We start from the raw sequence: 20,865 nt of genomic DNA, 5'->3' as shown, positions 1-20,865 counted from the left end.
AATTAATGATGAAAGAGGACTCTAGTTTTAAAGGTAACATTTTTTTAAAGATTTTATGTATTTATTTGAGGGAGAGAGAGCATGCATGTGTTGGGAGAGGGGGATGGGCAGAGGGAGAGGGAGGGAGTAGAGCAGACTCCACACTGAGCACAGAGCCTGCCCCACACCGGGCTCAATCCCACGACCATAAGATCATGACCTGAGCTGAAACCAAGAGTTAGTTGCTTTAGTGACTGAGCCACCCAGGCACCCCAGTAACATTTTTTTTTTTTTTAAACACAGAATATTCTGATGTCAGGTCCTACTCCAAGAGAGAAAATGCAGCATTCAAAAGTGACATGGTGTCATTAATGTCATTAATCTTTAGACAACTCACTTTTACTGGAACCTTGTTCCCTTCAACTAAAAGTGTCAGTCATTTCAGACTGACGAAGGACTAGTTGTGAAAAGAATACACGTAACCAAAGTGGGACTCTGTTTTTATTTTTAAGATAGCATCCAAAGCAACCCTTTCCTTCTTTCTCCTTGGTGTGACCTCTGTTTCCCCCATATCTTTCTAAACACCTATCAGGACTTTCTTTTTCTTATTTCAAATACCGACTTTCCTTTCATCTGCCCGTTTTGACATTGTTGTTTTTTTTTTTTTCAGGATTCCCGCAGTTTTTCTGAAAGAATTGATGGGAGATATTCTAGATACGGCGTTCACAGAGAGTCTCTTCAGCGCTGTGATGACACCAAGTACAGAGTCAGAGGCTTCAAAGTAATGTCCTTTATATACATTTTCAGTCTTTGAGCATTATCCATGTTTGTGGCTACAGCCTTCTAAGCTGCCCCTGCAGGGTTCACGTAAAAGAAAAGATACTCCTTAATCTTCAGTTTTGGGGGACTAGAAAATAAAATTTCCAGAGATTGTACCTATAACTTTTTACTTGGGAATTATCTTTCATTTTATGCCATTGTTGCTTAACCTGTTATTTATCTCTTGGTATTGATGTTGTTTAAGAAATCATATGCCAGGAGGCCCTTGGTCTCTTGGTCAGTCAGAGGCTCCGCATAGGTGGTAGCCCTCCTCTGAGCATAGTAAGTCCAGCTACTCTCAGAGCTGAAGTCTCCAGAAGGTCAAGTAACACATAGTACTTTGTGAACTCTAATCTTGGTGTTTATAATCATTATTTTCCTGAGGATATGAACTCCATACAATGACTTCAGCTTATGGTTCATTAGTGTGGAATCAACACAGGAGACTGGGAAGTTGACCATATTGACAAAAAAGCCTACCATCCTCTAGAGTCTCCCCAAGATCCACCTGGGATGTGGGTGGTTTTAAACCTGTTGGGCCCTGAACAGTTACTAGCTTAGAGCAGCATTTCTTAGCCTTGGGATTAACATTTGGACCAGATAATTCTTTGTTGTGAAGGCTACCTTACATATTATAGAACATTCAGCAGTAGCCTGAGGTTCTACTCACCAGATGCCAGTGGCGTCCTCCATCGCAAGTTGTGGCATCAAAACATGTCTCTAGACACTTACTTGCTAAACACCCCATAGAGAGCAAAACCGTCCCCCATTCAGAATACTGACCTAGAGAGAATCCATCTATTTTCAAATGTACATGCCCAAGTCAATTTAGGGAAACATACAAACAAAAATTAAAGATTCTTCTATCTTTTTTATATTCTCACAGACTTCAATATGTATGAATATTCATTACACCGTATATATCCACTTATTACAGCCAAATGTAATTATTTCTAAGAACCTTCTTCTGTCTTCTGAATGTAATTGGATAGATGCTCAGTGGATCTAAAGACAGTGTTCATTTCCATAAGTCTTTCCCTAGCATGCTTAAAATGAGCTCTCCGCTTTCCTCATCCCAAATAAAAACAACATAGTTATGCCACACTATTGATGCTGTAACTGTGCAAAGGGTGTCCTACGACTATGCCTTTTTCCCTTTGGTTTTTTATAGTTGGAGATTATTGACTGTAACAATGACCTCATTGTCTTGTATAGCAGATCCTAATTTCACTAAATCATCTTCCAACATCCCCATCAGACCCCATATACTCAAGCATTTCTCCACCACTTAATATGGGATGCTGCTAACCTTCAACAGAAGTACAAAGGTTAGGCGGCCATAGCCCATAATACTACTGACTCATTGTTGAGCCAACCACATGAAGGTGCTCTGTTCACAGCTGTCACATGCTTTACATGCATTAGCTCGTTTAATCCTTGCAGCAAACCTGGCAGGTCGGCACCATTATTTGCCATCTCTTACCATTGAAGGTTATAGAACTATTAAATGGTTGAGCCAGGATTAAGACAGATCTGCCTGGCTTCACGAATCTATATCCTTGACTGCTAAGCTATAATAGTGTAAATTTGGGCCTCCTATAACCTTAATTTTTCTAGAAATCACCAGATGTAGAACCATATTTTTAATATGAAAATCCATTGCCTCCAAAAATAAACCCAGTACATGCCTCTTAGTTCAACAGAGATCCAGATGCAAATGCCACCTTTAAAACATTATTTCTCACTGTGGTTAGATTTGGTATCAGGTGAATCAGTACTACCTAGTGACACCCAGATTGCTTTAAATCAGTGTAATTTCCATAACAGCATATGGCAAAGCTATGAATGTTTAACGTGTTCAGCAAGTAATCTTGTTGGAGTTCTCTTTAAAATTACATTTGCAGCTGAAGAAGAAATCAGGCCTGGTTTGTAAGGGAGGCCAACACTTAGTAAAACAAGAAATAAGTTGAAAATTTTGCAAATAAGTAGTGTGAGTATTAGGAAAGGCCACAAAGCACATTTTAAGATGTCATTTGTTCCACATTAATATTACTTAAACATTTTAAAACATTGATCCATTCCAGTAATGAATATGTAGACTCTCACCATTTGTAACAGATGTCTGGCCTGAAATAATGCATAATCTAACTCAGCGCCCATGAGTACATCATATTTTGGAGAAGAAAATGTGGAAGCACAGTTTGGCCAGTTGTGATACCAACAATGATTTGCTTCTGTACCCTTTATGAAAACAATTCACTGAAAATATTTCAAAAGAAGCAGGAGCTCAGATGAGCAATGAGACATTTGTTCATTGTTTCTTAGCCTCACAGATAATCAGAAGAGCTACCTCCGGTTAATTGTTGACATCCTGAAGGCTAGGCTTCAAGTAAGAGGCATTGGTCCTCTATCAAGAGAGAAGGTGCTGCCCTAGTTTTATTTGATATTATTTCCATAGCTATTAACTGCCCACATGTTTTGCTAGGAGACTTCAAAGAAAAGGCACTTTGCAGTGACTTGAATTTGTTGGTTCTCCCGACACCTGTGGTTCCGGGAAATCAGTTATAGTAGGATTCAGTTTAAAATTCGACAAACATACTGAGCTGCCACCACCCTGCAAAGCCCTGTATGACCTAACCCAGGTGAGGGATGCCCAAGGTGTGGTCCTCGTGGAGGGAATAGTTACCTGTTTGTCTTCTTGAATAGCTTCGTTCTCGCCTGTTAGGTTAGAGCAGGAGTCCACACACTACCTCCCGTGAGGTAAGTGCTGCCTGCTGACTGCTTCTTTCAGTAACATTTTATTGAGGTTCAGCCACGCATTTATTCACATATCATCTGTGGCAACCTTCACACACAGCAGCAAGAGTCGAGTAGGTAGGGCAGAGAGTGAATGGCTCCAAAAGCCTACGCTCTGTAGGATCTGGCCCTCGAAAGAAAAGCATTTGCCAGCCCCTGGTTGGAAGAAAGGAAAAATTACCAACCTCGTCTTTCTTTCTGTGCACATTCAGACAGTGTGTCCTCTGCTTGATTTACCAATCAAATAAGTACTTCCCAGGCTCTTTGGAAAGTCACCGTCCTTATCCATGCATCCAACAAATAGTCACTCAGTGTCCGTTATGTGCCAGGAACTTACTAGGGAGGTGCTTGCCACTCACATCCGTCAACAAAACAGAAGAAGCCCGCTGCCTCTCTGGAGCTTCCGTTCTAATTGCTGCAACACAGGTGCTTGTTTTTGTTTAAGTACAACATTCAACGAGAACTTGAGTTTCTGCAACATATAGGCACTCTGCTGGGGGCGGGAGAGAATGGCAGAAGAAGAAAAATCATCACCAACCCTTAGGAATGCAAAGCCTTCACACAATCTGTAGCACAAAAGACAAAGTGTTTGATGCACGTTTGTTTGGAAGAGGATCGCTATTAGCATTACACGTACAGAACCCTGTGTTACTCTTGACAGACGACAAGCTGTTGGAATAGCAGAACGGTATTGGCCACAGGTTTCTCTCAATTTGTTAATGTTGTAGGAAGGCAGTGAGACATGCAGCCTAACCACACTGCTGCTGGTGGAGAGAGCCGTGAGCAGGAAGGGGACAAGCCAGGGGCTCTTTCTGTCTAGGCTATAGCAACCTCCTGCTGCTTCCTTCTCTGGTGACTGGGGTTTAAGAAGGGCACTTGCCAGGATCCCCATGGGGTGACATATGGGGGTGTTGAACCACTGTAGTTTACCCCCGAAACTAATGTTATACTGTATGCTAACTAACTGGAATTCAAATTAAAACAAAACAGAACAAAAATCAGATTTCTACAAACCTTTCAAGATTTTCAATGTCCACAGTTTCTGAGAGCATAATCATATTGTACTAAGCATAATCATATTGTACTAAGCTGTCCAAGTTAACTGGACAAAACCGGATCTAAAAGTTTATGTTTAGAATGCAATTCAGACCTGAATCTGACATGACATTTCTCTCTGTGTGTAGACAACAGAAGCATTTCATGGCCTCTCTTTCATCAAACTGGGTTTCTGTCGAACATACAGTCTTCCTTGCCATCCCAGCTGTTTCGAATAGAACAGAATGTTCGAAAGTCAACATAGCATTCCTAATCTGAATTCACAGAGGAGCATGGTTTTGTCCCAAAAAATCCCCATTTGCTGCCTGCCCTTTTGTGCTCTCTACCCATACTAAATATATAGTTTTAAGTAGCAGAGGATTTTATAGTAAAATCACAGAAGGCATGATTCCCTGCCCCCTTTCCTTCCTTCTCCTGGAAGGAAAATCATGATTTTCCATTTCTAGCTGAAGACTTAGTACATAACGTCTTTTAAAGAAGCAGATGTTTTGCAGGATAAGATGAGGTAGGTGAGGAAGTGTTGACAATGGTTTTCGGCACAGTTTATGCAGGCAGAGTCTGCCAAAGCCCTTTGTCCTATTTGTTCAATGTAAGCGTGTGTATGATATAAGTACATGCTTTACTCCTGGAAGCTGTTTCTTCCTCCTCGAATCTCTTGATGATTTGTTTATACTTTGCTCATAGCAGTTAATGGCTGTTAGCACTTCCTCTCAGGTCAGCTTTTTCTGGACATAGCTTAAAACCTCTCCAATAGTAGCTGCTGCATGCTATGCATAACTCCTGGTGCAATTCAAGATTAGAGGTGACGTTTATTGAATAACTATTAAAATATATCACCATTATTATTGAGGTAATTTTACAGATGTTCCTTAGAAACAATAGCAGCAACTATGGGAGAATTTGAGGAGCTTTAACCAGTCTCCCAACCTTTAAGCCTCTCCTATATAGCGATTTAGGGTTCAAGGCTAATCTTTAGGTTAACACTAAAAAAAATTAGTAAAACGATAGGTGATTACTGAAGTTTAGGAAATGCCGTCCTACTGGATTATATGACTTTTGAGGATACTGTCTGCCTCATCTTTAACTCCAGAGTACACAATGAGCATCCTATACATGCTAAATTGGTGATGAGGTTGTTGTTTTTTTGTTTTTGTTTTTTGTTTTTTTCTTCTTCAGCTTTTCTGGAATTCTAACAAAAATGTTAAATGCTGTTTTTTCAGGAATGCTTAGATGGCAAGTCTGAAACTCTGTAGGCAAACAAATCATGCTTAAGTCTAAAGAGATTTTCATTCTTTTGAAGTGATTAATACTAACTTGCCAGCCATAATATTTAACTAGTTGATTTCATCTAGCTCTTTAAAAGCTAAACAAAAGATTGCCTAATGAATTGGAGTTTTTCTTTGTTGTAAAATTTGAAAATAGCAATGAGTTAAAGATGCTTATTGAGGAATCGACATGGGTACTTAGATGAGCATATTAATTTCTTAACCTACTAGAGCCCTCCCCTACTATACTTAGTTTCCTTGATAAGCACCATATTTTCACCTTTCCGAATAATTTATCAACAAGAACATTAAGAAGATTGTGGAGAAATTCACTTTTAAGCACCTTAAATATCCAAAATTCTAGATGCTAAAAAACACAAGGAATACTGATTAAATTAAATTAAATTAATTAATTAAAAATGTTATAACATATTTATCCAAACAATCATTGTTTCCTTTACAACAGTTACATTAAGAGAAGCAGCACTGATTGCAATGAAACACCGTGATTAAAACATCTTTGATTCCTTCCCTTGTTTTATAAGTCAGTGGCATATTCTCTTGAGTATCTGTATTTATGGCAAATTTTTATCCACAGTGAATAGATTTGGTTTCTGAAAATGAATGAAAGTCATATGGGTCCAAATCTAAAGTATGTTAAAGAAAATAAGTGCAATCTTTTTTATTTTTGAGTCACCAGGAATATTAAATGATACATAATAAAATATCAATTGACTAAAGGTAAATTAATCAAATGGCCTGATCTGGCACAGTATTTTTGTGAGTCTCTTCAGTCTGTGGACAAGTGTGGCTTTGGGTTTATGGTACTGTTATATAAATTTGCATTTTCTGTGATAAAGATCATTTGCATAGTTAGAGTACTGGTTCTTCAATGGTTCTGTTCAGATGGATTAGCATCCTCAAGTGTTAGTGCCCAGAGGACTTAAACATGATCTGTTCCAGGGTCTTCATTTTTGGACATGAGGAAACTAGAATGTGAAAGTGGCAGTCTCCTGTTTCCCAGCTTCAGCCATAGCAAACTTGAATTTCTTCACTTTGGCCAAGAAGTGAGCATATATTACTATGTTTGAGTTCCTTAACACAAATGGCACTGTGCTAAATTCTGGACTATTGGGATGGGTAGATGGAAGGATCGAGACAGGGAAAGCCTCACCCTCATTGAGGTTAAAGCTAAAATTGCAGGGATGCCTGGGTGGCTCAGTTGGTTAAGTGGCTGATCTTCGGCTCAGGGTCCTGGGATCAAGTCCCATATCGGGCTCCTTGCTTGGCTGGGAGCCTGCTTCTCCCTCTTCCCCTGCCTACCACTCTGTCTGCCTGTGCTCACTCTCTCTCTCTAACAAACAAATAAATAAATAAATAAAATATTTAAAAAAATAAATTAAAATTGCAGCCACGCAGATTGAGATGGAGAAGACAGGCTTTAAGTAAACTATCTGCCTGGTCGAACTTCCAAATAGGAATAAAATTTACTGAAGAAGAGGTTAAGCTTTTTTGAGCACTGATGGAGAATTGGGAATTAAGAGTGGGGAAGAGATGGAGGTATGGTACATTGTGAGGCAAGAGACAGATTCAGGAAAACATTGCTGCCACAGATTCAGAAACACATAAGTGTTTTTTTCCTTCTCTCCAGGGTAAGGGTTGTATAAATTAAAATTTAAAAAAAAAAAATCACATGTATCATCTGTCTTCTAAACTTTGAACTTATAATATTCCTGAGAGAAAAATACTTGGTGGGCGTCATTAAATATTAATCATTAGAGATCAGTTTAGCAAAGAGATTTAGTCAGGTTGGAACAGCTTTTAAGAAACCAATTACAATGTGGGTTATGAAAGAGAAGTGGAAGAAACCCAGGGAAAATATTAGAAAATGCAAGTCCCTTCACCCAGTGGAATTTTTGCAGGGAATTCTGGCTAACTAGCTTGTTGAGACTTAAGACAGCAATAAAAATAAGTCCTTGTGCTAAGGATTTAAGAATTGGTAAAAGGCAAAAGGTAGAATTCCTAAAATTGCACCGAATCTTCCTTTTTCAACCAGTATTTCCATTTAAATATTTAAGTATTTGATTGAAAGATGGATAAGAATTCTAAAGAAACATTCATCTTAAGGTTACCTTGTAAAATTTAGTTCTTTGGAAATTCCACAAATTAAATATCAATATAAAATTGGGGAAAATGGAGGGTTGGTTGGTTGGTTTTTCCTAATTCTTGTATGTTGATTATCCAAAGGGATTGTGAGGTATTTTTCTTTGGGGATATTCTTTTATTCATTTCATTAGTTATATTTCAGGGTAATATGAAGGAGTCTGACAGTCTTTTGAAGACCTATAAAATGTTGCAACTTAAACCTGTTTGGAGTTAAGCTTCCTCATTTCTATACATGAAAAACAGACATGAGTGGTTTGAAAAAGTCAACTGTTTTAAAGGGAAAGGAAAACATTCCTAAATGGTATGTACCTATTAACAGAGTGTCAAAATACATGAAGCAAAACGTGATAGAATCATAAGGAAAAAATAGACAAACTATAATTAGTGTTGAAGATTTCAACATCCCTCTCTCAGTAATTGATGAAACAGTAGGCAGAAATCAGTAAAGATACAGAAAGCTTGAGCAACACTATCAGCCAACAAGACCTAACTGACATTTATAGGATACTCCACCTAACAACAGCTGACTACATGTAATTTTCAAGTGCACATCTAACATTCTCCAAAATAGACTATACTCTGGGCAATAAAACAAATCTCAGTAAATTTAAGATGATTGAAACTATGTGAAGTATGTCATCTAACCACAATGGAATGAAGCTAGAAATCAATAACAGATATTTGGAAGATTCCTAGATGGAAAACAAGCAACATATTTCTAAATAACCCATTGGGGGTTCAAAAGGAAAATTAGAAAATATTTTAAGTGCATAAAAATAAAAGTACAATTTATCAGAATTTGTGGGACTCAATTAAGATTGTGCTTGGAGAGAAAATTATAACATTAAATGTGTATATTATGAAAGAAGAAAAGTTGATAATAGATAATCATAGCTTGAAAAAAAAATGAATAACAGACCTAAATTAAGTAAAAGGAAGATAATAATAAAGATAAGAGTAGAAATCAATGAAATAGAAAGCAGGAAAATGGGGAAGGGGAATGGAAACAAAACTGAGTTTTTTGAAAAGATCAATAAGAGGCTTGCACAAAAAAAAAAAAAGAAAGAAAAGATCAATAAATTTTTTAAAAGCCTACCCACATTGATTAGGAAAAAGGAGAGAACATACAAATTGCCAATATTAAGAATGAAAGACGAATATTTCTAGAACTCTCATAGACACTAAAAGGATATTTAGGAAATGTTGTGAGTATCAGCATACTGGCAACAAATTTGACAATTTAGATGAAATGGATATTAAAAAGCACCCTTAAAATGTGTTACCTCATAATTCTACTTCTAAAAATCTGTTAATAAATTTAAAATATTGACCAAGCTCTGCATACCAAGATATTTATCAAATTATAATAGGAAAAAAACCTGAAATGCATTTCTAACAATGGCAGATTAGTCGAATAAACTATCTTATAAACATACTGATGATCATGATGATGGAAAAATAAATTCCCATGTATAACCCTGCATGAAAAAGTAAGAAATAACAATGTCAACAAATGGTAAACTCAATACAAAAAGATATTTGTAAAGAAGAATCAGAAAACATACCCTTCAATTAGGCTAATAGACTACTTTTTAATTTATCACATTATTTTCTTCTCAGTTTCTTCTGTATTTTCCAGATTTGCTAAGAGTGAAATATGTCAGGGCCATATTTTAATTGTCATATGCCAATAAGGTGGTTTTGTCATTGAAAATATAAATTACTCTTTTTCTGTAAACAGAAAACATATAACTCGTGTCTTGATGCCAGTTGATTTTGTTTTGAAAATTTAAAACCATGCCTTTTGGGAAGGATGAATAGGATTTGGATGTCTTCCGGTACTTTATCCTTCCTCTGGTAGGCCCATTTCGAGTCTGTCTTTGTACCGTCTTTCATTCAGCGAGATGCTCGGACCTCCAGCTTCCCTCCTGTTCTCCCCCTGTCTTTTCAATCCAGCTGTCAACGGGCAAAAAGTGTGTGTGTTTGCATCCCTTGTGTTTTCTTTTTCTTATTGGCGCATAATGATTGAAGCATCTGGTAGTGCGGAGCCATTACTATACTTTTCTCTTTCATGCTTCGTGAAACCACACTTAAATGGAGATCTTTAGCACTGTGGGAAGACATAACTCTCTTTTGCATTTGTGCAACTTCCAACTCCATCCTGGCCTTAACTTTGGTAAGCTAGCTCTGTTGCCCCTGCCTCCAGCTGCCCCATGTCAGCTTATTTGAAGTAATTACTGGATTGCACTGGGGACACAATGTATATCCTTTTCTTTCCAGAGATCCTACAGTGAATGACCTCTAGTTTCTTATGAAATCCCCATAATTAGTAAAAACTGTAAATCATATGGTTAAAAATCTCAGGGCCTTCATTTTAAACGATCTTCACCTGAACGCCCTTTTGGTACAGGAAGGCTAATGACCTTGAGTGATCTGAAGATTATGTCCATGCTTTTAGCTCAGAATAAATGGGCCTTTTACCATTATACATCAACTTGGTCTTTTTGGCCTTTCTTTTGCATTTGCATACATACTTATGTGACAGACAATTAAAATGTACTTGATACAGAGAATGACGATTAATTCAGCAAATGGTCCTGTGCCATGAGGCCCTGTTCTGTGGGGTGACATTTGCAGGGATCCATGGGTCCACCCAACTGCAGGTGTCTTATCAAGACTCTGGTAGCATTCTTGATCCCTCCTCTCCCTTGACCCCACGGCCATCCTCAAATTACAGTTTTTAAATTGGTGTTCCCACTTCAGCACTTATGCTATTTCTGTCTGGTCTCCACATAACGACCAGAGTATCTTTGAGAAATATAAATTTAAATCTCCTTAAAGTTTATGTGTTTTTTCCAAAGATTTATTCATTCATTCGACAGAGAGGACAGGAGAACACCAGCAGGGGGAGTGGGAGAGAGAGAAGCAGGCTCCCCACCGAGCAGGGAGCCTGATGCGGAACTCGATCCCAGGACCCTGGGATGATGACCTCAGCCAAAGGCAGACGCTTAACTGACTGAGCCACCCAGGGGCCCCTAAATCTCCTTAAAGTTTAAATAGAAATCTTCTTTAAACCTTTGATTGCCTTCCGATGGTACTTAAGAAAAAAAAATCCCTAATCCCTATCTCGCCCCTGGATCTCACTGTAACCACTTTCCCTAGTTTAGTGTGCCACAGCCAAGGGGCCTTCCTTCAGTTCTTCAAACACACCAGACTTTCTCACCTCAGTCCCTCACACACATCTGGAACATCATTGCCCAGCCACCATCTCCTGCTCCCCCTTGCTCCCACCTCCTCATCCTCCACCTATAAGCTTCTGCCTGGCTGATTCGTACTCAACATTCAAATATTGCTTTAAATATCATGTCCCTAAGGGGCCTCTTCTGGACCTCTCATCTAAATTTAACTATTTCCTATTCTTCTTATAGCACTCATTGTAATTTTTCATTATATGTTGCATAATTTATTTATCTTTCTCTTCTGTAGGCCTGAAAGTTTTGTTTTCTTTCTCTTCTGTAGGCCTCAATGTTTTGTTTGCTCTTCAACCAGCACATACTTAGTGCCCAATAAATTATTATTGCATGAATTGAAACAAAAAAATAAAGGGTAGTGTAAATAACTAGAACATATCTAAGAGAAAAAAAACTGCAATTTCACTATTATAGAAAAATATATTAAAGCATTTGTTTTTAATGTAATAAGTTATTTGTAGTTAAAATTCCCATTTTTGGCTAAGATTTGGGTACAAGAACACATTCATACAGTCCATGAGGAGAGGGCCTTTTTCTGTGTTCATTTTTGTTTATGTATTAAATATTTGTTGAATGAGTAAGAGGATTGGTGTAATCATTATGGAATGTAGTATAGCTAAGTGTATTTAAAAATATCAAATTGGGTTTTTTTGACCCAGTATTTCCACCTAAGAATTTGTCATAAGGAATAGTCCTAAATATAGAAAAGGTTATATGTTTAAAGATATTTTCACAGTGTTATTTATAGGAGAAAAACATTGAAAACCACCTAAACGCCCAATAAAGTAATAACTGAGGAAAGCATAGTTTATCCACTAGATAGTATGTGAGTAACACATAAACTAAAGGTTAAGATAATATAGTGACTTCAAAAGTGTTCAGAGTATTAGTATAAATAAATGAAGAACACAGTTTTATAACAACATTTACAAAACCAATCCACGGGGAAAAAAAGACTAGAAAGAAATATGTCATGCTGTTGTGGCCATGGGTGTATCCTTCTCTCTCTCCCTTTTATATTGTATTATATATATATATATATATTTTTTTTTTATTTATTTTAGCATGCATGTATTTTTTAAATAATTAAATTGTTGTATAACATGACTCATATATTTGAGGTTCAATTTCATTTTCAGCACATTTAAATGAGTCCTGGTCCTTCCATTTTGTAATCACTGAAGTGCTGTATTCTTTGTTTTAGGATGACAGAATCTTTCCAGAAAGTTCCCTTGCTCATGGGTTAGAGAACTCATTCTCTTGGCATGATCGCAGTCGCTTCCTGTCTAGTCCACGATTGTCACACTTGAATCGTAAGTAATGAAGCCCTGTACCAGTTTTTAAATTGGATTTAAGGAACTGCAACTCATAGATGGATTAAAACGTAAAGTGCCTGGTAGTAATAGTTGTGTTAGGAGTTTGAAGAAATTGTTATTATGAATCCTACAGATAACGCCTCCCAGATTCATTTATGTTACCCAATTTACTAAAAAGTGTATGGGATCCCTTCTTTGTAGACCTTACACTTCTCAGAAAAACAAAAGGAATTACTCAAGGTAATAATCTTAATTAAGCAAATTTTTTGTATGGAGGTTGCTGGTAATTGTGGATGAGTGGGTAAAGGCAGTTAGAGGATATTATACAATTTAAGTCATCAAAAAGTAGCAAATCTTTTCACAGAACTGTGATATATATATTTCTATATATCATCTTGTGCAAAGAATAAGGTCACCAATACTGTTAGTGGCTAGATTTCATCCTGTGAATGTACTTTAAATGTTGATAAAATGTTACCAGTGTGAACAAGGTGTGAGTTTGTTGACCTAGGCTACCCTTCCCCACCATTCACCTCTTTTCTTCCTTACTGTATTTCAAGTCTCAGTTTGTATGTAAAATCCTTAAAGAAGTCTTTGAAACCTATGGTTTTAAATATGGTGTCTGTTATGAGTCCCCATAACACATTATAATTTTCCTTTAAAACCCTTCTTAGAAAAATTACGGAGTTATTTTTTTATTTGATGGACTTTTTGTTTAGTGATTATACTCTTCACTAAAGAGTGAACTTTGTGATGAAAGGAGCAATGTCTGTTTTGTTCACGATTGTTTCCTCAGCATCCCACATAGTACTTGGAATGTAGTAAATGCTCAATTAATATTAGATGAATGAGAATATGAGTTTAAGTCCACTTTTATCCAAATCATTGGATCTTAAATGTTATTTAATGGATTCTTATTGAAGTAATCATTTAACTCCTCAATTTACCATGGACATAGAGTTTATATATTAAATCTGACAATTCTGTCATTTAAAAAATGTAGGTTACTATAAAATAAAATATCAAAATAAGCCACAAACAAGTAGGTCAGATCCAAAAGTGATAACTCTCATTTTTGCTGATTTATATTCATGGATTCATTGAATAAATATTTATCAGTTTCTGATAAAATGGTTTGGTTTTCATTATATCATGATTATTTTACTCCAAAAGCTGAGCATTTTCTCTTTCCTGTCGTAACCATTTTACTAAGTGATTTTATATGTCTGCATAAAACCCCTGCTATTCTAATCTGGCAGCTGCCCTTCAATGTAAATTGTATCTCAAATAGATAGATTATGGTACCTCAGAATCTGATATACACATACACAAATGTTTTGTGTTTCATATGAAGAAATGGAAAATTTTCCTCAGGTCTGTTGGATGCATGTGAACATGTAGGCAGAGGGTAAGGATAAAACACCATCAAACATCATAGTATCCTACCTAATAAGACATTCAGGAGCCTGAGGTATAAATAGCACCATGATATGGACATAGATGTCATTGTTCTCCTGCTATTTCCTTTTGCTATTATGCTATTAAAGGCACCTAGGAAGTAGTGGTTAGGAGACATTAGAGGGAAAACACCAGGGTTTTTAGAATTTATTATTATTATTATTACTATTATAACAGGCAGTGAAAGAAAGGACATCCAGCTTTACACTCAGTAGCATTTCATGACCACCTGTGGTCATCTCTCTAAGATGTGTTCCTCACAGGAAGCCATTGGTTTCTATATAAATACTGGCTCAAAAGGAAGCAAAGTTAAGTAAGAATAGGAAAAAATATTGAGAACATAACTTGGATATGAAAGTACCTATTATAGTCTACATTGTAAAATCTGACTGAAAAATTCAGCATAAAGACTAAACCTCCTCATTAACGTTTTATTAAATTATTAATTAATTTATTAATTCATAGCTTTACATTTTACTGTTCCTCTTTTGATAAGTCTGTTTAATGATTTTCCTCCATACCTACTTCCATGCTTTCAAGGATACTTTTAAAAATTTAATCATTGGTACCTTATTGTTAGTCATTTTAAGTGATTGAATTAAACTTATTTTTAGAGATCATAGTTATTCTTATTTACTTTTCTGATAAACCTTGAATTTCTTTTTAAGATTTTATTTATTTGACAGAGAGAGAGGGAACACAAGCAGAGGGAGAGGGAGAAGCAGGCTTCCCACTGAGCAGGGAGCCGATGCGGGGCTGGATCCCAGGACCCTGGGATCATGACCTGAGCTGAAGGCAGATGCTTAATGACCGAGCCACCCAGGTGCCCAATCCTTGAATTTTCTATATGTTTTTTTCATAATATAGTATTTTAAAAGTGGATCAGGATCACCCTGAATACTGCTTCATTTTTGTAGCATAAAAAATTTGAGCTTAGTTACAGAAACTATCCTGTAATTTTTCTCTAACCTCCTTTTAAATATCCAAAATTAAGGAGAAATGTTAAAGCCAACAAAGAGAAAAACCAAGCTACAGTAAAGGGATCACACAGGGAACAGAATATGTCTTTTTAAATATCATTAATGTCCTCAGAGGTAGAAAACATTTTACCCATTAAAAATAAGGACAAGACACTATGAAAAAGGACCACAGTATAAGAGGTCTCAGAAATTTAAAATATGAAAAACTAGAAAGGTGGGAGGCAAAGTTGCAAAAACCATAAAGAAACTAGAAGAAAAAGAATGGGATAATAGGAGAGAAAAGATATTTAGAAAATCCCTTCAAGAGGAACAGTACCTGATTAGTGAGTCTTGAGAGGAGAGAACAAAAGCCAGGAGTGGGCAGGTTAGAAGGGCCCCCCCCCAACCCGTACCTATAGCATGGCTGATATCCTGAGATTTTCCTTCACCCCCATCCTGTGCTGGTGCCCAAGTTTCTCAGAACACATGCCTTCCTTTGTTCCTCCCTTCCTTTGTTGTCTCAGTTCTTTCTTTTGTGGGAGCACATCAAAAAAAGGAGGTAAATGCTTTCAGTCATTGTATTTCCGAAAATAGATTTCTTCCACCACTCACACTTGACGAGACTTTGGCTGGCTATAAAAATCTATGTTGAAAGTGACTTTGCTTCTGCAGTCATTGCACTATTCTCTTCCAAAATCTAATGTTGCTATTGAAAAACCTTATGTCGTTTTGTGTTGACCTCCACTCCTTTGAAGTGATCTTCTCCACCACATAATGCCTCAACCCCCAGTGCTGGGACCTTTTAGGATCTTCTCTTGAACTCCAGCAAATTTTGTGATGATTTACCTCCCTGGAGGCCTTACTTTATTTGCTTTTCTAACCATCTGATGGGCGGGCACTTTAAAAATCTGGAGACTCCGTGTTTAGTTCTCTCAACTTGATAGAAGAAAGTGAAGATTCCATTAGGAAAATCTTTAGAAAATAACGATGTTAGGTTATTTGATTCAGGTGAGCACTTAGAATCTGGCAGATCTCATTGAGCTATTAAAATAATTAAGGATAGTCACAGAGTAAGAGCAAATAAAAAAACAAAAATAAAAACATGGGTCAATTAATAACTCTAAGGGAAAAATTGGTAAGAAAAGAAACGTTGTCATAGTATACTTACTAGGTTTATGTGAGCTATATTTACATAATATTATAAATATTCACTACCAACACAACTAGTTCAAATGTAACTATATAAGGAGGATGGAATGAGGGGAGATGGATGGGTATGAATACATTTATAAATGATAAGTCAGAAAATAGACATATAAGCTTTTTTTCTTACAAAATTGAAATAAATGCAGACAAGAAAGTTAAAAGGGTTGATTGTGGTTGACCCTGGGGTGCAGGATTGGGGGACTGGGTGGGATGAGGTAAGAAGCTACTGCCTTTCTATGTAGCCCTTTGTTGCTCTTTGACAGGTTGTATGTACACTTTGGGTGGAAAGGCATTTTGTAAAAATAAAATACTATTAAGAACACCCCTGCTTTTATGTCTGACTAGCAAGTATTCGATTTTCTCATTGCCTTGTGAATGGAACATGAAAGCTGAGGGTTGGAGTTTAGAGCAGTTTAGACCTGTACGGAGGTGTGAGGAGTGCATAACCATAGGTGCTGAGGCAGACGCAAGTTTATGAGCCCACAGAACAGGCTCCTACTCACTCAAGTTGGGATTTGTACAGGACGAGGCCCTTCTGTCTGTGCCGTAGATGCTAAGGCTTTCATTCTGCTGACGTAGGCGCCCTGTCAAACTGTGACCAAACGAAAGCGTAGAATCACTGACCATGGAAAAAACAAAGGAAATGGGAAAATACTGCATAATTTGTGGTCTCTGAAATGATCCAGCATTAATGAAAGTTTGTTTTAAGTAGTAATTTATGTCAGCTTTGTGTAGTTCAGGTCAATTCAAGAAAAGGTAGATTCCTTCTGCCAGGAAGAAGGGAAGAAATGTATAAATTGTAAGTTTATATTACCACTGGAAATAGGAACACAGAAATCCATTATTTAGAGCCATGATTACTACCAAATTTATCCTGGCTGGCTAGAAGTGATGGCCGTGATTCAGGATACTCTTTTAGAAGGCTTGGATTCCATTACCTTCAGCCTCTAGACAGTGGGGGCTTACAAGGAGAGACTTATAATGCCAGCTTTTGAAACTGTCATTTTTACTTTTTATAAGTAGTGACTGACCACTAGTCTCCATGTATAGCTTCTTTTAGGCTAAAGGAACATGACTCCTAGGACAGGGCCCTCACTCTTGGGGCCAGGAGCAGACTGGATTTGAGAGAGGGCTGTAGTAATCTGATGACTTCTCCAAATCTTGAGTCCTTTAAGATTAAAATGCCTAATATCTATGGAGTTGGTATCTCTAAGCTAAATTTTTAAAATAAATGCAGATTTCAAACTTTCTGTGGTTCTAAAACTATTCAGTAATGTTTATTAAAATAAACCCCAAAATAAAGGACTATGATTTTTTTCAAGGGGGGGGATTTTATCTTCAGATTATTATGTGAATCTTACATATTAATGAATCTTACATATTGTGAATCTTACATATGAATTTAACTTGATATTCTTTAAAAAGCAAGTCAATGAAAGTTACTAAAAGGAACTTTCTTTTGCTTTCTTACCTCTGTTTACTTGCTATGAAAAGAAAAGTTATTGTTCTCAGTGTGTATTTTGAGGTGCCTTTAAGTGGGGTGTTTAAGGTGCACCTGGGTGGCTCAGTGGGTTAAAGCCTCTGCCTCTGGCTCAGGTCCTGATCCCAGGGTCCTGGGATCGAGACCCACATCGGGGTCTCTGCTCAGCAGGGAGCCTGCTTCCTCCTCTCTTTCTGCCTGCCTCTCTGCCTACTTGTGATCTCTGTCTGTCAAATAAATAAATAAAATTTTTTTTAAAAGTGGAATGTTTAAGTCTCTCTGATGAAAAATAATTTCTCTGCAGCAAGAACAGTATAGACTCTTTTCTATGCTGTACCTCAGGATCCACTGGCTAACTGAACTGCTTCATAGGTAGTCTGTCCTCAGACTTGCAGAATAAAATGCCAAAGATTTATGGCAATCAAAATGTTAGGGGTAATGATAAAGGTTAAAAAAAAATGTTTCTTGTCCATTAAGGATTTATTTATTTCATGGAAACACAACATTTGTCTCTCCATTTTATAGGTTCAGTTCTTGTGAGAGTGACTTTTGTGTATGTGACAATCTTTTCACTGACCAGTTAGGTGTCAGATATTTTTAAATAACTGAGTTCTGATTATTTCGATTCACAAGGTACTCTGCAGATACTGTCTAGAAGGCAGCCTGAAAATCCCCAATTCACTATCTCTTAAAAATCCCATAAGTATATTCACTTCTTCAAACAATATTTACTAAAAGGTTATGCAGGAGGCTCTCTGACCTCAGGGAGGGTACAGTAAGAGAACAAGACAGAAAACATCACCTCATCCCATAGAAGAATGAGGCAGTAAACAGTAATAGATCATTTTAAATGGTGTTTGGTGCTTGAAGATAAAATAGTAGAAAGCACGTGGAATAGACTACTTTAGATTAGTGATCAGGAGATTCCTTTCTGAGGAGGTTACAACGAACTGAAGCCTGAAGGGCAAGAATCAGCTGAGTTAAAATTGAGTGGGAAGAGTTCTCCTGAAAGAGGGAACAGTAAGTATAAAGGCTACAAAAAATAATTGGATATGGTCTTCCAGAGAGATGGAGCTCTGATTGAGCGGGAAAGGAGGGATGAGAGAGAGAGAGAGAGGGAGAGCAGGGGTGAAGATCCACAGGAGCCTTTTCAACCACAGTCAGATGTTTGGATTTTATTCGGAGTTTCCTGGGAGGCCACTGGAGGAAAGTGACATAATGATATGTACCTTTTGGAAAGATAATCCTGGTTGTGGTTTAGAGAAGGGGACTAGTGAAAATAGAAAGAAAATGGTGCTTGGGCTGAGGCAATAAAAATGGAGAAGGTAGGGAGCCCGAGGCCTGGGGTGAATTTGGGAGGTAAAATCTTCAGAATTTACTCTTAAATAGGATGAGTGGAGCAGACAGGACAAAAGGAGGAGGGAACAAAAGTTTGAGAAACCCGGGCTGGGGTGATGAGTGTGTCACTTTCTAAGATGGAGAAAGTAAGGGGTGGGCAAGCATCAGAGATTGGTATCAGACAGGCGGACTTCCTGTAGGTGGTGTGACTTGCCCATCTAGAGCTCAGAAGAGAGGTAAGTGGTTGTAGAAAGATAGTAAGCCTAGATTCCAGATCTAGTCTCAGTTTGTGGCACACGGAAGATTCCATGAAAAGAAGGCAGTGAAGGTTCCTCCCTCCAAATTGTGTGTGTGATTTGTATCAGTGTATATTGACCAAATGCACATCTCTTGTTCTGAGATACTCTTCAAATCCCGCCAAAATTAAATCCTATGAATAGATGTTTTCCAAAATACAGTAACTGCCCTACATTTATTCCTACATGGGAGGTCTGTTAAGGTCTATACCATGTAAAGTTTACAGGAAACTAGGTCAGGCACAGTTATTACTTACAATTTTGTCAGCCCGGGGGTTCTCTTCATCTGGGTTTATTTTTGTCTTTTCTCTCACCTTGCCAGCGTTTACCAAAAGAACAGTTACTCCAGATTCACCTTCAATCAAGGAAGATGCCACAAGTTTACCAATGGATGGAACAAGTCCACAGTCTAAGAAGGAGGACTATGAAAGCAAAAAAAGCAAAATGTAATTCGTTGCTTTACATGAGTATTTGACCAATGACAGCGTATCTGTCCCTGTCGCAGTTTGGCCCAGATTGTCTAGCAGACATATCCGCAGCTTCTGCTCTTCAGCATTGCCAAGCACTGACTGAAACAACAATACATTTGGTCTTTGGGAAGGATAGAAGTTAAATCAATCCAAGTAATAGCAGGTCATGAATGACGTACAGCTAACTTACTGGCAACTTGATACCAGCAGAGAAATTGCATTTTCATTCTTCAGGTGTGGTCAGTCACATTTTTCCAAACAAAATTTGGATTTATAATTGGGATTTTTTTTTTTTAAATGACTGGCTAAAAAGCAGGGAAACAAGTTCCTCTTGAGGCAGAAGTGGCCAGCACTTTAGATTCAGGGAGTGTTTATATACAATTGATTTTTTAAAAAAATGCTTTCTCCCTAATAAATTTTCACGTGTTATGACATGTCATGGAGATATGCATATATAATATTAGACAGTCCGTTTTATAAACGCTCAGGATTGTTACATCCATCATCTCAGCAGTCTGTTACTACATGCAGTCCCTTAAAATTTTATTTCCAATCATCCATTTTTAATAGCAATAAAGAATTTACAAGTGATACCTGAATTGTAGAACACTGTAAAGAATTCATAGCACAATTTATTTATTTATCTTTTTGTGGCCAAATATCTCCCTGCGATCACTTCAGTCATATTCTGGACTGTCTTTCAGTTTACTCTGACCAAATGCACCATTGCCAGACTCCTTGTCATGAGATTTGCTCTGCGAGAGTTCTCTTATAATCTGGCGCTATATACTTTCAGCATCTCAGCCTTTCTCAACATCAAAGTGTTTTTAAGAACTTCTGCTCTCTATGTGCTAATCTACCAGTGGAGAAAGATTAAATGCTAACCAAGAGTAAAACATCCACGAACTGAATCCCACTGGGCCATGATGGAATGTTCTTCAGAGGGACAAGGGCAATAAAGCAATACCTTCCTAATAACCTTTTGTGGTTGTTAAAGTATACTTGCTTGT

General features: G+C 37.3%; 1 protein-coding gene and 1 long non-coding RNA gene across 43 annotated transcripts in view; one reads left to right on the top strand and one right to left on the bottom strand.

Annotated features, from left to right (window-relative positions):
• Positions 1-20,833, top strand: part of CEP128 (centrosomal protein 128) — a 407,789-nt gene extending 386,956 nt beyond the window's left edge. For all 40 annotated transcript variants that reach the window (XM_082736376.1, XM_082736360.1, XM_082736375.1 and 37 more), the window contains 3 exons: positions 650-760; positions 12,537-12,645; positions 19,708-20,833. In XM_082736376.1, the coding sequence (XP_082592502.1) occupies positions 650-760; positions 12,537-12,645; positions 19,708-19,835 (348 nt within the window). In that variant the 3' untranslated portion in view covers positions 19,836-20,833. The remainder of the gene's footprint in view (positions 1-649; positions 761-12,536; positions 12,646-19,707) is intronic.
• On the bottom strand, positions 756-19,715 carry LOC309867491. 3 transcript variants are annotated; one of them, XR_014313200.1, is made up of 7 exons: positions 19,643-19,715; positions 16,775-16,890; positions 15,479-16,037; positions 4,745-4,855; positions 3,932-4,087; positions 3,485-3,750; positions 756-833 (listed from the first exon to the last, which is right to left on the bottom strand). It is a non-coding gene; the product is annotated as an uncharacterized lncRNA (long non-coding RNA). The 3 variants fall into 3 exon arrangements; XR_014313201.1 differs by having other exon boundaries at positions 3,932-4,084; XR_014313202.1 differs by having other exon boundaries at positions 3,932-4,084; positions 16,775-16,863; positions 19,643-19,696.
• Positions 20,834-20,865: the final 32 nt, after the last annotated feature.

The sequence above is a fragment of the Mustela nivalis genome (genome assembly GCF_964662115.1).
Source record: "Mustela nivalis genome assembly, chromosome: 6".
Classification (NCBI taxonomy): Eukaryota; Metazoa; Chordata; class Mammalia; order Carnivora; family Mustelidae; genus Mustela; species Mustela nivalis.
This window is presented reverse-complemented; position numbering and strand designations above follow the sequence as displayed.